This window comes from Acanthopagrus latus, chromosome 8, assembly GCF_904848185.1.
Source record: "Acanthopagrus latus isolate v.2019 chromosome 8, fAcaLat1.1, whole genome shotgun sequence".
In the NCBI taxonomy this organism is placed as follows: Eukaryota; Metazoa; Chordata; class Actinopteri; order Spariformes; family Sparidae; genus Acanthopagrus; species Acanthopagrus latus.
The window spans coordinates 1,914,149-1,928,304 of NC_051046.1; the positions used below are offsets into that span (position 1 = coordinate 1,914,149).

A 14,156-nucleotide genomic window follows, 5' to 3' on the forward strand; every position below is an offset into this window, starting at 1 on the left:
TGAGCTCAGGTTTACGGAGTGAATCTGAGTTGGAGCGTTGATCCTTCTCACTTTTACGAGGCTTTCGAAGAAGCGTTGTTTTACATTTTCTCAGGTGAGGCTGGAGAGAAGTAAAATACACACCGAGTTTTTAACGATTTTGCAAAACTGACAACTGCAAAGGAGCAAGCTGCAACTCCGACACTCCAAATATTGTGTTTTGATGAAATATTACTTTTATTTAAAGATCATTTTTAAAAGCCATTAAGACACAAGCTGGTTTCCTAATGTCCGGACAGACTTTCAAATTCATTTCAATGCGGTTTTCTTTTCAGAGCAGCATCTAGTGGATGTTAGAGGAACTGCAGATGATCACACTGTCGGTCCGGCTAACACTCAGGTGTCGCTGATTCTACACACCTGTCTGTTGTCCTTTCTGCAGCTGTGCTCCTAAAACAAAGTCTTGGCGTCTACAGTATCAGACACTTGATAATCAGACAGAGTCCCAGGAACATGATGATGCACAGACAGGAGAAATGGAGCGATAAGAGGAGCAGGAGGTCTCCCAGCAGGCTGTTCTCCCTGGGGCGAGGCAGAGGGACGGCTGGCTGAAGTGGGGGAGGAGGAGGACGAGGTGGATCCTGCGGCATCTCGCAGTAAACACCTGTCCAGCCCTGGTAGCACTGACAGGTGAACTTGTGCTTCATGTCCAGGATGTCGTGGTTGTTGAGGTGACCGCTGACGTGGAAGCGAGGGCCCCTGGGCGTCGAGTTGCGGTGGATGTGGAAGAAGCGTGGGTTCAGGTGCAGGTAGGCGCCCGAGTCCAGGCTCTTGCGGACGCACCTGCCGTTCTTCTTGCAAAGCGCTTTGCTGCACAGCTTGGCGGCGGAGGTGACGTTGATGACGTAGTGTCCCAGCGGACCATCGATGTACTTCTTCACTGTCAGGCAGTTTCTCTGGAGGAGGCAGGAGACAAACGACACTGTCATGAGTCGTGTAAAATCAAAGGATCCTTCTTGTAGTTGTACTTGTTACAGATCAATAACTGCATCCGTCTCTGCTGAACATCTTGATTATCACACAGTCAAGTTTGAGATTTAAATCCTTCCAAGTGTTAATTACATTGGAGCCCAACTGACTATTGCAAGAGAACGGCTGGTTTGTCGGACCCAGCAGTAAGAGTCGGATGTTGTTTGGTGATATTTGTTGTCTACAGTTACATCAGTCGGCCAGCTGTCCCTCTAAAATCCCTGACAACTCCTCGAGTCGGTTCAAAAGTCCATCATGTTTCCAATGACTCGCTGTCAAGTGAAAACTCTGAAAATGGTCTTTAACCCACATTGGCTTGGCATGTCTTGCTAACTCAGTGTTGTAATTAACCTATAAAAATAGGCACTAAAGCTAAAAGTTGCCAGGTAGAAATCAGTCATGATCATGTAGAAGAAAAGGAAATAAAGAAACAGTGTTGTTCTTGTATGAGAACATAGACGTAGTTTATATTGTTAAATTTCTCCAACACATCACATCAACTTCTCTTAGAGCAGAAAACACACTCATCCATTTTACACTTTACTGTTGTGTTTGCAGTTTTTACTTTTGGAAAGAATAAAATCTCCATATGAGAGCCATACACACCACTTCACAACACGTCTGCCTGTCAGGAACCCAAATTAGTGTTTTTTTTTCCTCCACCAATTTGAATTCTTGACCCAGTTCAAATAAGGAAAGATGGGCTGGGATTGCTGACATGTCCAGGACTTCACAACAATAAGTAAAATGTTTCAACATGTCAGTTGTGTCACACTGTACTTTGTTACTGTATCGTCAGTGACAGATTTACTGCTCAGAGTTGTAAACAGGATGCAAAACAATCCACAGTCGCCACTTTCACACATAAATCAGATGCTTCGTCTCCCGGTTTGTGTTAGACAAAAACTAATAACACGCTATTTATGGAAACAGTAGTTTCTGGAGGGAAGCATAAAAATGTCTGATCGTATTTCAGTTAAAGTCTAGTGTTATGCACATTGTCTGCATACGAGTGCATCATATTTATTCCTCCCTGCTGCTTTGTGGCTTGTTTTATGTGATGTGTGCTATAATGTAGAGGTTATTGCTGTAACTTAATAAGCATTTTTAATCCAAGACTTCATGTTTCTTCTGACTTTAGGTGAATTTAACATTTTCTTCTTGACCGTTGGGGGTGGCCTCTTTACTGAATTTGTCATTGAAACTTTGCACCAGTAATCATATGAATCACCAGTTTTGAATTTTTCCAGTTACCTGTGATCGAGCGTACTCCGATGATCCCCAGAGGATGACGCCTGATGCTCCCAGAGCGGCACTTTCCCCGATGGTGTGAACCAGGTCGCTCTGAAACAGAGTAACAGGAGCATTTCTAGCCAAGTGAACACCTGAAACACAACCTGTCTGTTGCCTTTCACGACAAAGTTAACCTGCATAATATGGTGATGGATGGATGAATAGTGATGGAATTTACAAAACTTTGTTGTTTGCTGATGATCCTTTGTGACATCACAATTGTTTTAAAATTAATATTAATTTTTGTTTTACAATTCAAATTAAAAAAATACTAATAAAGAGGTGGCTCAGATCAGTTTGACCAACCAAGAAACCATCATGACACAAAGATTAGGTTCAAGGTTCAGTTGTAAATGTTTTGAAGCATTTTGTCATTGTCATTAATCGATAAACGATCGAGGACATACCTCTGAAAGAACCACGAAGGTGTAGGCGTAGAACGGTCGGGAGTACACAAATACAGGCAATGTAGAGTCTGGACGGGCAATGGATGCAATCCTCATGGCTTCCTTGACACGATAGTGGACGAACTTGACAGTGTTGGTGGAGGACTTGAGCTCGTAGTCCAGGTAGATGGACGGGTAGAGGGCCGTACTCTCCTTCCAAAGCCACATCAGATGGTCGTTACGTACGTGCTCAACATTGGGACATTCTCCGGTGTACCGTTGCGGGTGTTGCTTGTACCCGTAGTTGTAGCAGTCTGGGAACAGGTAAAATCCCCACAGCCCGTCCGGCCTGCGACCCTCAGCCAGGGCCAACGTGAGATTCATAAAGGTCTGTCCAGCTCTCTCGAATCTTTCCTTTGCTTCCTTCTCGACTTTGCTCTCTGGCCAGTTTGGGTGAAGCTTCCGGATCTGTTCCTTGGACTTGTTGCGGTAGATGTCCTTAGAGCCCCAGTTTCGGACCCACTGAGGCCTCCAGTTCTCCCAGTCGATGACACCCAAGCCCCGAAAATCCTTGTGGGGGATTAGTTTATCAATGTCGGCCCGGGCCTTGCTCAGGTGTTTGGAAATGCTCTGGTTCTGTGGCAGTCCACCATTGATCGGGATCCCAGAGTTGGAGTAGTATGGGTAGTATCCCAAGTGGCTGTGGTAGAATATGGTGACGTTTGGTCCACTTAGGGTTTCGTTCAGGTTTGCTACAATGTCGAACACGCTGAGGTCCAGGTCCACCTTGAATCGAAGGCGGCAGGACTCAGTAGGAGCGTTCCACACTACGACAAAAGGCCGATGAGGGATCAGAGGTGCCCGGGCCGGCTTCATCTGGTCACCCCGGACTTGGAGCTCTACTCCAATGCCAACCCACAAGGCCAGTACCAGGAGACGGAGCTCCATCAGCACCATGGCCCCTGTTTCCTCATGGAACAATTAGTGGTCCTACAAAGACAGAAGAGAGAGTCGACATGTTTGTGGAGAAAATAAACACATGGTGAGCTTCAGTGAACAGAGATAATAAGTCAGACCCGTGAGAGGACACATGAGTGATGATCACTGAAGTGAACGCTCCAAATTCCACAACACAATGAAACACAACGCTCCACTGTTGTAGAGGGAGCGGGACTGCGATGAAAAGGCTGCTGGATCAAATCCCAAAGAAGCAGCGGAGAGCAATCAGGATCGGCTCTCTCGGCTCCCTTGGTTTTTATCACTCAGCCGCCATTAAACCTCTAAACAGTTAAACAGAGAAGCTCCTTCTGTGGGCTCTACTGGAGGACGGGGTTTATAGACTTGTGATGGAAGTCATCACAGAGATACGATGCTTCATGTTGAAGAATCTTTGCATGACTTTGCAAACCTGTCAAGGTTTTAAAGAAATTCAGATGGTTGATGTCAACATAACCTAAAACACGCTAGCAGCATCCAAGCTAACCTCTCGAGGAGCCGCCATTGTTGTTTTCCAACAAGCAGTCGCTTCTCTTGCTGCGCGTCACTTCTAAAACCAAGACTGTAGCTGCCAACAGTTCCTCATAAGACGATGATGCCTTTGCCAGCCGTATCTTTAAAGTGATATGCACATCGATAAATCACAAGTCATAATGCAGTTATATGATTTACTGTCTATGATTCTATAAATGTTAAACAACCTCCAACTCCTAAGTCAACTTAAAAGTGACGACAGGAAGGAAAAATACCAAATGGGCTCAGTCGGAGTATCAGAGTAAGATATACCTCCTTCAAAAGAGTTAACATCTTTGATCACACAATTTAAATAGGTGACACAACATGATCCGTGTGTTTAATGAGTAATTACATTCTGTGTATCCTCTTATACATTTACTACATACTCAAAAACACGTTTTGTGTCTTTGGTTCTCTGCCTTTTATTTTCCTCTCTGTCATTCCTCTTAAACCGATCCCCCTTCGCCCTCCCCATCTAATTGCTCTTGGCGCCCCCTCATATGCAACCAATTCATATTTCAGTTTTTCCAAAGTCGGGGAGGAAAAGACATGGTGACCCGGCTCTTGGGAAACATGGCCACTGAGGTTGCATCTAAGGATGCCACGGAAAATCTCCCATCATTCTGTTTGCGGGATTGTAACCAGAGCAGGGAACAGGAAACCGCCGGTGGGCTGAGGCTTCTCCGCTCATTTCAACTTTTCAATCATCTGAGGAGGCGCTGGCCCGGAGCTGATGCTCTCTGATGAGTTTAATGGCACGAGAACTTTATGATCGCAGTAATCTTGGATGTGGATCAGTGAGTGGAGAGTTGGAGGAGAAGATGATGGAAGAAAGATGACTCAAGAGTTACAGTCACAAATAAATTGTCAAAATACTTCCTTCAAAACAGCTTAAGAAGGCTGTTATTTATCCAAAAGTTTCCTCATGTCCGACTCAACTCAGGAAAGAAAGTATTTCTTCAGACTGTAGTTTCATAATCCCCTCAGCTGGATGGTTTTCCTGGTGATGCTGATCCAAGACAAACACAGTGTGGTGAAGCCACTCAGGCTGTCCTCCAAACCACCGAAATGCCCAGAACCCTTGGAAACACCGTTTCTCCGGACCACAAGAAAAGACCCCCCAAATAGAAATTCTGACTCGAGACTGTCACAGGAGACTCCCTGTGAGGCTTAGTCTCCAACAGACACAGCGAAACAGTAAAAAGCAGCTTAACTCAATTAATTGGATCCAGATGAGGACAGGGGTTAGCTGTCAGTCTGAGCTAACACTCGTGATTTTCTGAGGATGGTAATGTTGGTGCGCCGCTTTGGTTCAGACTGAAATATCCAAACAACTGGAACTACTGGATGGATTGCCATGAGGTTTACTTTAGACATTCCTGACCTTTGTTGGGTGAATTGCATCAGCTAGTGCCATCAAAAACCTTTAATTTATACCGGTATTTATTTTATGACCCAAAACCTGCACAGCCGCACAGAATCAAGTTTTGGCATCGTATTGATATCAGCAGTTTTATTTGGTGTTGAGAAAGGATATCTATGTTTTGGCACTTGATTACTTAGCAAGCTCGCTAGGTTAGCTCGTCAATCACAGGAGCTTTCTTGCCTTCTTTCTATTTCGTCTTTACTGGGCTGTTTACTCTCCTGGCATTTTGTTCTCAGGATCAGACTTTTCATTCGATTGACTTATTCAGAGGTGAAAAAAAAAACAAGATATCGAGCTTGCGTTTGCAGGATTTTATCTGCAGTGTTTTGGCAGCGACGTGCAGATGTGGTGTGTTGGTGGGTCTCAGGCTGGTCTGGAAGGTTCGTCTGGAAGTGTGTTGGATTCATGTACAGTGTAATCTGGAAAATATGAAGCCAGCCTTGAATTAGCAGTTAATGATCCAGCATTAATGTCCAACAAGCAGAGACAGAGTGACTGCCGTTATCCTGCAACTCCACACATCATGGACTGTGTGTGTGTGTGTGTGTGTGTGTGTGTGTGTGTGTGTGTGTGTGTGTGTGTGTGTGTGTGTTGGGGGCCTTTAAAGCCACAGAAAGTCTGAGTCAGGCTGCTGATTTGCCTCTAAACATATACATACTGTAGATAATGTGTGTGTGGAGTCACAAATGTGTCTACAAGACAATTCTGTGTGTTTGTTTAACAGAAGTAGCTGTGCATTAAAGGACAGGTTCACCCAAAACATTCATTTTCTACTCACACCCTCACAGATGGAAAGTTCACAGTCAACAAAACATTTCTGGACCTTCACAGTGAAACAGCGTTGCACTTGTGTAGCAGCTCTGCAGCATCGAGGGTGTAAATAACTCTTTTCAGATCAGTCTGGGATCTTAAGGCTCCTGGAGACTTGGATTATGCTGGATGATCTCTATGGAACCTCCTTTTTTTGGTGTTTTATCTGGTTGTCCCCAGCTGCGACTGTGAAGAGACGATGACTGAATCTTCATTTTTGTGTGAACTGTTCCTTTACGGCCTGTTTAACATTTTCTCCAGAGGTCTTTAGTGGCCTAATCCTTGATGAACCTCTGGAAAACAGAGAGCTGATGTGAATCCAAGGGCAGTTATAGCTGGTCTGAATAGACCGGAGGATAATGAGACCCGACCCAAACTGTGGTCGAGCTGAACCGACCCAAGGAGGGAGAACAGCAACAGCAGCACGAAGCTCCACCAATAAACAAGCAGCACGACGTGTCATCTTTTCAATGTACGCTCTCATTCTGGTGGTGACGATGATGAAAACTGTCCAGTCTGATCCTTTTTGGAATTAGCCACACTGACACAAACCTCCACTTGAATATCATTTGGGCCCGACCCGACTCGATCCTGTGCTCGGGTCTTATTACACAGTGTGATGAAGAGGTTGGTACCGTTATTCCAGTTCCATCCTAACTCCTTAGTGACCCTTCATCTGACTGAGATTATCTAGAAAGTGGTTCATCATGAAGTCGTTATGCAAACACACCAAGACAAGTATGGAGGAGAAAAAAACAACTTTTCATTTCAGGTTATATTCTTCTTTTTGTGATCATTTCTCTACAAACTATAACTTGTGTTCTGACCAAAAAACATCATATTTCTCCCCATCACACACAATCAGACCAGAAGAACTTAATTCCTCCACCAACAACCTCAATCTACAATCTACATCTGTAGCTAAATCATCCTGATGTTGTTTCATATTTTAGCTGTAAGACAAACAGATAAACTGCACAGTCTTCCTGTTGGATCGTCAACAAGTCGAACAAACAAGTTAATATGAAGCTTGACGTCTTTATACTCCATCAATCTCACACACACACACACACACACACACACACACACACACACACACACACACACACACTGATTATATCTGGTTCTTTTCCAGGTTTCAGTGGAGTCTTGATTATGGTCATGTGTGGTTCTGGGGCTGCGGTCTCACTGCTGCAGTTTCCAGATGTGAGTTTTATGTTTTTATTAGCACCAGCGCTCCGACATTTCACCGCTGCAACAACGACAAGCTGCGTTTTACATTTCACTTTCACAGTTTTTAGTCATTAAGTCCATCTGCCCCCTGACCTGTCCTTAAGTCAGAGCTTTATCCAGCAAGTACTCTCAACTTTTACTTAAGTAAAAGTAGCGATACCACATTGTGCTCCGTTACAAGTCAACAGTTTATCTCTGTGTTTCACTGCAGACTGTCTGAATCATTTTTAGTTTCTCAGCAGCTAATCGAGTCTTTTCTAATATCCGTCTTGAAGTTCATTTTTTAAATCAATGAATTAGCATCCAAATAAAGCAGGTCTGTCAATTTTTGGATTGCTCTGCCAAAACTGTGCGTACAGAGGGCCTTAAGAAGAACAATGTTGGTATAGCATCTTTAGCAACTCTGGCCTTGAGCTTAACAGAGGTCATTTTTTAACATTCAACATTTAAAGGCCTGCAGAACTGGTGATTTTAAGTCAGACTAAATCAGACACTTGATGATAAAAAAGTCATTCAGAGGATATACAGACAGATAGCATACCTTACCGTCTCTCCTGCTGACTGTGCTGAGGATCAAGGCCTCCTGCCGGATGATTTTTCTTGTCTCTTGTGTTTTAAACCTCAGATACACAAGTCGTCGATCAGATGAGCTGCTGAATCGTATCTCTGTCTCTGTCCCCCCCCTTCTATCAGGTCCCTGTCAGGCTGATCTCGGGGGGAAGAGATGACCCACTATTGTTGGTTTGGCCCCTCCTCATCTGTTCCCAACAGGACCCTGATTTACTGAAGCAAACAGCCCATAATGGTCTGAACAGTAAACAGACTGGAGCTCATTCTACGGTCTAAAGACTTGTTGTGGACTTGAAATGTTTGGGTACTATAATTTCAGAATTTACCCCATATGTTAAAAACATTTTTACTTAATACAGCTATTCAATTAAATGACCTAGAGCCGTGATACCTAACACTGGAGACCCTTGGAAAGGTGTTGTACTGCGGTCAAGGCTTTCTCAGCCATCTGTATATTTCCAGCTGAGAAAACATTATTATTAAGTTCTGCCTCGCATCTGCATCAGCACGGCAGAAATGTCCAGAATCATCAGTTTACGGCTGCACAAACAGACAAACTCGACACCACAGTTGAGTGTGTATCACACTTCCTAACAGCTGTCACGCAATATCACTTTAACGTGGCGGTGGTGGAGTTGCTGACACAAACTGTAGATACAATCAAAGTACATTCCTTCAACTTGGACCCTCCTGGGGAAACAACAGAGCTAAAACTGCAGATGGTAAAGAAATCCATTCAAGCTTCCGGTGCAACATGCAGAAACGTTCACCTCATATTTTCATCTTCCATGGAGGCGAGTGGCAAGTCCTTTTGAGAATTATGAGATAAGTAGTAAAAATGGCAACTCTTTTTTGGAAAAGTTCTTATAAATTATGTGTATGTACCACTTGAGAATAAACTTGGTCCATTGTTTACGTTCTCTCTCCTACGTATGGCGAGCAAGTGCAGCTAAAGGAGCACAGCAGATGCAGATCCAGCCGGAGAACATCCATGCCTGACAGACGTTGGCCCGAAGTTACGTTGGAAAGACGCAGTCAGCATTTGGTCGACATCTGACCAACATCTACTTGATTAGAAAACACTTCCAACACAACGTCTTTCCAACGTAACTCGCGCCACCATCGGCAAGATGCATATGTGCTGCTGGTACAGTAGATAAACTGCATTCTTTTGTAGGTGTGACCAGATGAAGAAAGGTGATTACTAAACCAATGGTCCTAGAAGTTGATTTAGTGAGCTAATTTAGTTTTCTTGAAGTCTCGAAGCGAAGTGTTGGAATCAGTCCTTGAATCCAAATTGAAGACGCAGCATCCCGGAGCACATAAAAGACTAAATGTTCTAAATTCATGAGGTTATCGTTGTTTCTGCGGATGCACACATGCCAACATAGTCTGGTTAGAAACCACCTCTGAGTGGAGTCTGGCAGGACTTTAGCGCGCTACCCATTCCAAAATATTCTGGAAACCAAATACCAAAAAAATGTCCTATTGGACCAAAAGCCTCTTTGTGCAACAGCCTGATAACTCCTAAAACAAAAGGCTACCGCTCCAAACGCCTGTTGTTCCAAAAGTGCACATTCTTGGAATCCTTGGCGTTTCGGTGTGTAATATTTTGGTACATTTGGGCACAAAGAAAAGGAATCATGTGACTTTAATCAACAACCTCTGTTGGTTACAAACAGGTTCTGAAATGGTTGCAGTTTGATTTTGGCATTAAATTACTTCTTTAGATTTAGAAAGTGTTTTAGTTAAGCTGCTTGTGTCAGTCGGTGTGTATTCTCTGAACAACAGGCATCGGAGTGATCTGTGTTTGTTTTCATAGAGACCTTTCAGACAAATGGGCTTCGGTCCAATTGGACATTTTTGGGATTCAGAACAATGGCCTGGCACCGGCTTCCTCGACCATTTTCTGACTTGTTTTTTCCTTCCTTCGTCCTTTTTCCTTTTTTTTCCCAGAATGGTTAATGGACTAATGGTACATGGACTGCAGGTCTATCAACCACTCAAAGCACTTTACAACACAGGCCACATTCTAACGCACACACACACATTCACACACTGATGGTGGAGGCTACCATGCATGAAAAAGCCACTGGATGTTTTTCATACATGCACGGATCCGACTGGACCTCCAGAGTGATGCTGCTTCACAGGAAGTACAGCAGACGACTCCACCACCCACAGAAAATATGCAGCAGAAGCTTGGCTTCATAAAGCGGAGCTGTGGAGGTGAAGCAGTTCCTGACAGCTGCAGAAATACTGGAAATGCTGAGCAGAGCGACTGGATGTTAGTCCTGGACACATAAAGATGGAGGAACAAGGTTTCCATAAAGCTTTGTCATCACTCCAGAGTATTTACATTGAGCAGGAATGCAAGCTTTCAGACCTCCTGCATGCCTTTGAAACGATCAGCACTAAAACATAAAACTGCAGATGAAAATGATTATAATCTGACTGATCCATCAGCTCTGGAGCAGTTTGGACACAGTGAAGCTGTAAATGTGGCTGAAATAAACAAATCTGAGCGTCACTAATGGAAACATTTTGTATTTATTGATCTACTTCTGTCTGTGGCTGCTTTACTGAAGTCTGTCTGTACTCTAAATCATCTGTCTGTGTGTTTATAGCCAATATTTTCTCTGTAGAGACGTCAATGATTGTCTCTTTGTCCATCGCTTTTCTCTGGTGCTGGAGGTGAAGTTTGTTTCTAACATTCACAGTCGTTGGAGGATGGATCTTCTGCAGACTGTGGCTGGATTATGCTGTGAATCAAAAGCGTTTACAGCTGTTCCACATGGATTAATGTTTAAATACGCTGTGAATGGAGCACTTTCAAACACTGTCTGTCCTTGAAGACTCCACCAAGAAGGACAGGAATCGTTATTTGGTGAGTAAGAAGTAATTCTTAAGAGAGAAGCTCAAACTCTGCTCACTATCTCACATCCACATGGTTGTGTGAAGTGGCCGTGATTGTCGGTTTGTCAGATCTACGCTCTGAATGAACTGGTGGACAGGAAACGACACAGACAGACGCGATGACTCCCATCATGCCGTTCTGCAGCAGATTTGATTAGATTCCGCTGGCAGACTGAGAGAAAAGAGCCCAGCTTACGTCCGGCCCACGGAGGAGAAGAAGGAAACAGGACGTCATCACAGATGCTCTCCGTGTTTGTTTGTAGCCGGCGGATTACTTTCAGTCCATGTTTGGACTCAGAGAAGTCAAATCTGTTACTGAACTACAACTATCAACATGATGGAGTAGGACTGTCCCATAACTCCAGATAACAATATTCTGATTTACTTTAAAATATGCAACACCTCATCAAGCTTCTTTTACAAAAATCTTTTATTATATTAATACATTTTCATGTATTTAAATGTGTTGTTTGTCTTATTAAATGCACCCTGTTACCCTGCTGATTGTCATTTGTCAAAGAAAGAAATGGATAAGTATTTACACAAATAAATACATATTTCATTAGTGAACAGACGAAAGCAGAGGAGAGTCTGGAGATGGATGAGCAGCTTCATGAATGTCTTCAAGTATTGTGTTTGCAATTAATTAATATTAATAATGATGATAATAATATAAATAAAAACTGAACTGAACTTAGCAAATCCACTCAGGAAATCAACTGAAACTAAAATAAATTAGAGAAAGGAGAGAAAACTAAATGAATAGTAATGGAAAACCTGTGATGACTCGTCTCTGTGTACAGTTCAGCTGTGATCAGAGGAGAGGGGAGGTGGGACAGCCCAGTGTTTAGCGCCCTCCAGTGGTTCCATCTGTGAAATACATGAATATCCACAAGCACTTAAACCCCAAACAAAGCATCAAAACAAAAACAATGCAGTTTTGAAATTTCTTCAATATGGTTTTGTTATATTGTCTGTGCCCATGTGAGAAGAAGGTAGATGTGCAGGGAGAGTCGATGAACTCCAAGATAATAACTGCTGTGGGACTGACAGAGGAGACAGGAGACGATAAGACGTCTGTTTGACAGCAGGTTTATAAATCTGAGAAACATCTGAACTAGACGAGAGAGAGAGAGAGCAGATGAATCCATCTCAGTCTGCTGGAAGTCTCTGAATACCAAGATAAAAACCAACTCCCTCCCCCTCTACCTCTCACCATCTGTTGAATCACCACTGTTGTCTCTTGTAGCTCACGGATGGATGAAACAAGATCACATAAATTGGAATTTGGAGCTCTGGTGGTCAAGATAAGACAACACATCGTGTATTTTGTGTTTTTTTGTCATGACTTTTCAACAATTTAAATGGTGGTGTGAATGCAAGCAGCTCTGTGAGGCTGTTCTGTTCAGTTAAGCTAAATGCAAAAAATCTACTCACAATGGCCGCCATCCTGATGTTTAGAAGATATGTTTGTCCCGTTTACTGTCTCAATTTAGTGAGTTAGCATGCTAAACCTCAAGGTGGCGCTACAGGAAAAATCAGAGGATCACAAAAGTCATCAGGGCTCATCATCTGAGTGCCGTGAATATCTGAACTAAAATGTTAGTTAATCCACCCAGAAGATGCTCACATGGTTCACCAGATGAGAGAAAACCTGAATCAGGCAGTACATGAAAAAACAAAGGGATCAACAAAGCAATCAACGCTCATCCTCTGGGGACCATGAACAAACGTCATGATAATCCATCTCAGCCGTTGAGGTATCTCAGCCTCGACTTTACCCTCCCTACAGCCATGTCTTTAAGGATCAATATGTCCTGATTTCTATTCCTGCTCTCCACATGATGAACTCTTTAAATTCTTAAAGATACAAAAGACTCTTCCTTCGACTCCGTCCTCGAAACAGTCTTTACATCCTCATTCTGCTCAGGCTGTGATCGCAGATAAATCAGCAGGATGTTGTCGTCATCCGACACTTTGAGATCGTGTCTGTAATGAACACTGCAGCCTCTATGGGACACTAGAAGGATGTCACTCTTGCCACAATGCAGGTTCTGTGATAGTTGTGAATGGTCCTTGTGCTGCTCTTGTTTGGCCTCCGCTCAGTGTTTTATACAGCAGAGTGTAGAAGCAGCTGGTCTACAGATTAGTTTTGGTGTTAATGCCGCTGATGGGCTTTAACCCTGCAGCACGCGGGCGCGACCTGCAGGGCACCAACCTCCACCCGCAACTATCCATCTGCCACCTCCACCTTCACAACCCTCCTACTCCTGATTTCATTTGTTATGATGAAGCTTTTGTAGTTTCAAGCTGGGGTGGGGTTTACCATTTCAGGTTAAAAGGTGTTTTCAGCTTGTTTCATCTGCCTCCATGTGGCCAAAAAATAAATTAATGCAGATTTAAGGACATTTCATCTCTGTTTTATACTTGAAGAACAAGATTATTATGTTTCTAGTAAAGCGATGCATTTTCCTGTTAACTGTAAACTACAGTAGATATTCAAGATATAGGCAGTCAGGAGGTCTGTTTTTGTTTGTTTTTAAGTAATTTGTTTATGTATTTAAGACTATATGATTAGTTTCTACTGTGTTTATGCAATAAACCGTCTTTTCTAGAGGAATGTGCCATTATTGTTGTTGTTTACAGTGTTGTAAGAAGTACCCAAAAGTTATAATTGAGTAAAAGTAAAGAAACCATGCTAAGATATTATACTGATGAAGGTTAAAGTCTCCCGTACAAATATTCATGTTGTTAAATAAACATTATAGAAAGTCATTTTCCAGCATTAAATGTACTTGTGTAATGTAGTATCAAAAGTACAGGAAAAGTATAATATACGTACATTAACATGCATACTGTGTTAATGCAGCATTCACTCTGCAAAGTAACATATAACTAAAGATATCATATGATAGTGGAGCAAAAAGTCCAATATTTGCCTCCATACTTAATTAAAGTACAACTACCTCAAAGAGTGCATGTACTAGTTACATTCCATCACT

At 42.9% G+C, this 14,156-nt stretch overlaps 1 protein-coding gene across 2 annotated transcripts; it reads right to left on the reverse strand.

The window, feature by feature from the left end:
* Window positions 1–202: 202 nt before the first annotated feature.
* On the reverse strand, window positions 203–3,867 carry hyal6 (hyaluronoglucosaminidase 6). Of its 2 annotated transcripts, XM_037108450.1 has the most exons (4): window positions 3,764–3,867; window positions 2,709–3,677; window positions 2,263–2,352; window positions 203–935 (listed from the first exon to the last, which is right to left on the reverse strand). In XM_037108450.1, exons 2-4 carry the CDS (start codon window positions 3,642–3,644, stop codon window positions 450–452), a joined length of 1,512 nt encoding a protein of 503 aa, XP_036964345.1. In that variant the 5' UTR covers window positions 3,645–3,677; window positions 3,764–3,867; the 3' UTR covers window positions 203–449. The 2 variants fall into 2 exon arrangements, with proteins under 2 accessions (XP_036964345.1, XP_036964344.1); XM_037108449.1 differs by having other exon boundaries at window positions 2,709–3,859.
* Between the last annotated feature and the right edge of the window lie 10,289 nt (window positions 3,868–14,156).

Excerpts from the sequence above, each read along its gene's own strand:
- hyal6 (XM_037108450.1), bottom strand. The coding sequence starts at position 3,644 with ATGGTGCTGATGGAGCTCCGTCTCCTGGTACTGGCCTTGTGGGTTGGC. Across the intron at positions 2,353-2,708 it reads CCTTCGTGGTTCTTTCAGAG|AGCGACCTGGTTCACACCAT; the intron begins GTATGTCCTCGA and ends ACTCTGTTTCAG. Across the intron at positions 936-2,262 it reads CGGAGTACGCTCGATCACAG|AGAAACTGCCTGACAGTGAA; the intron begins GTAACTGGAAAA and ends TGCCTCCTCCAG.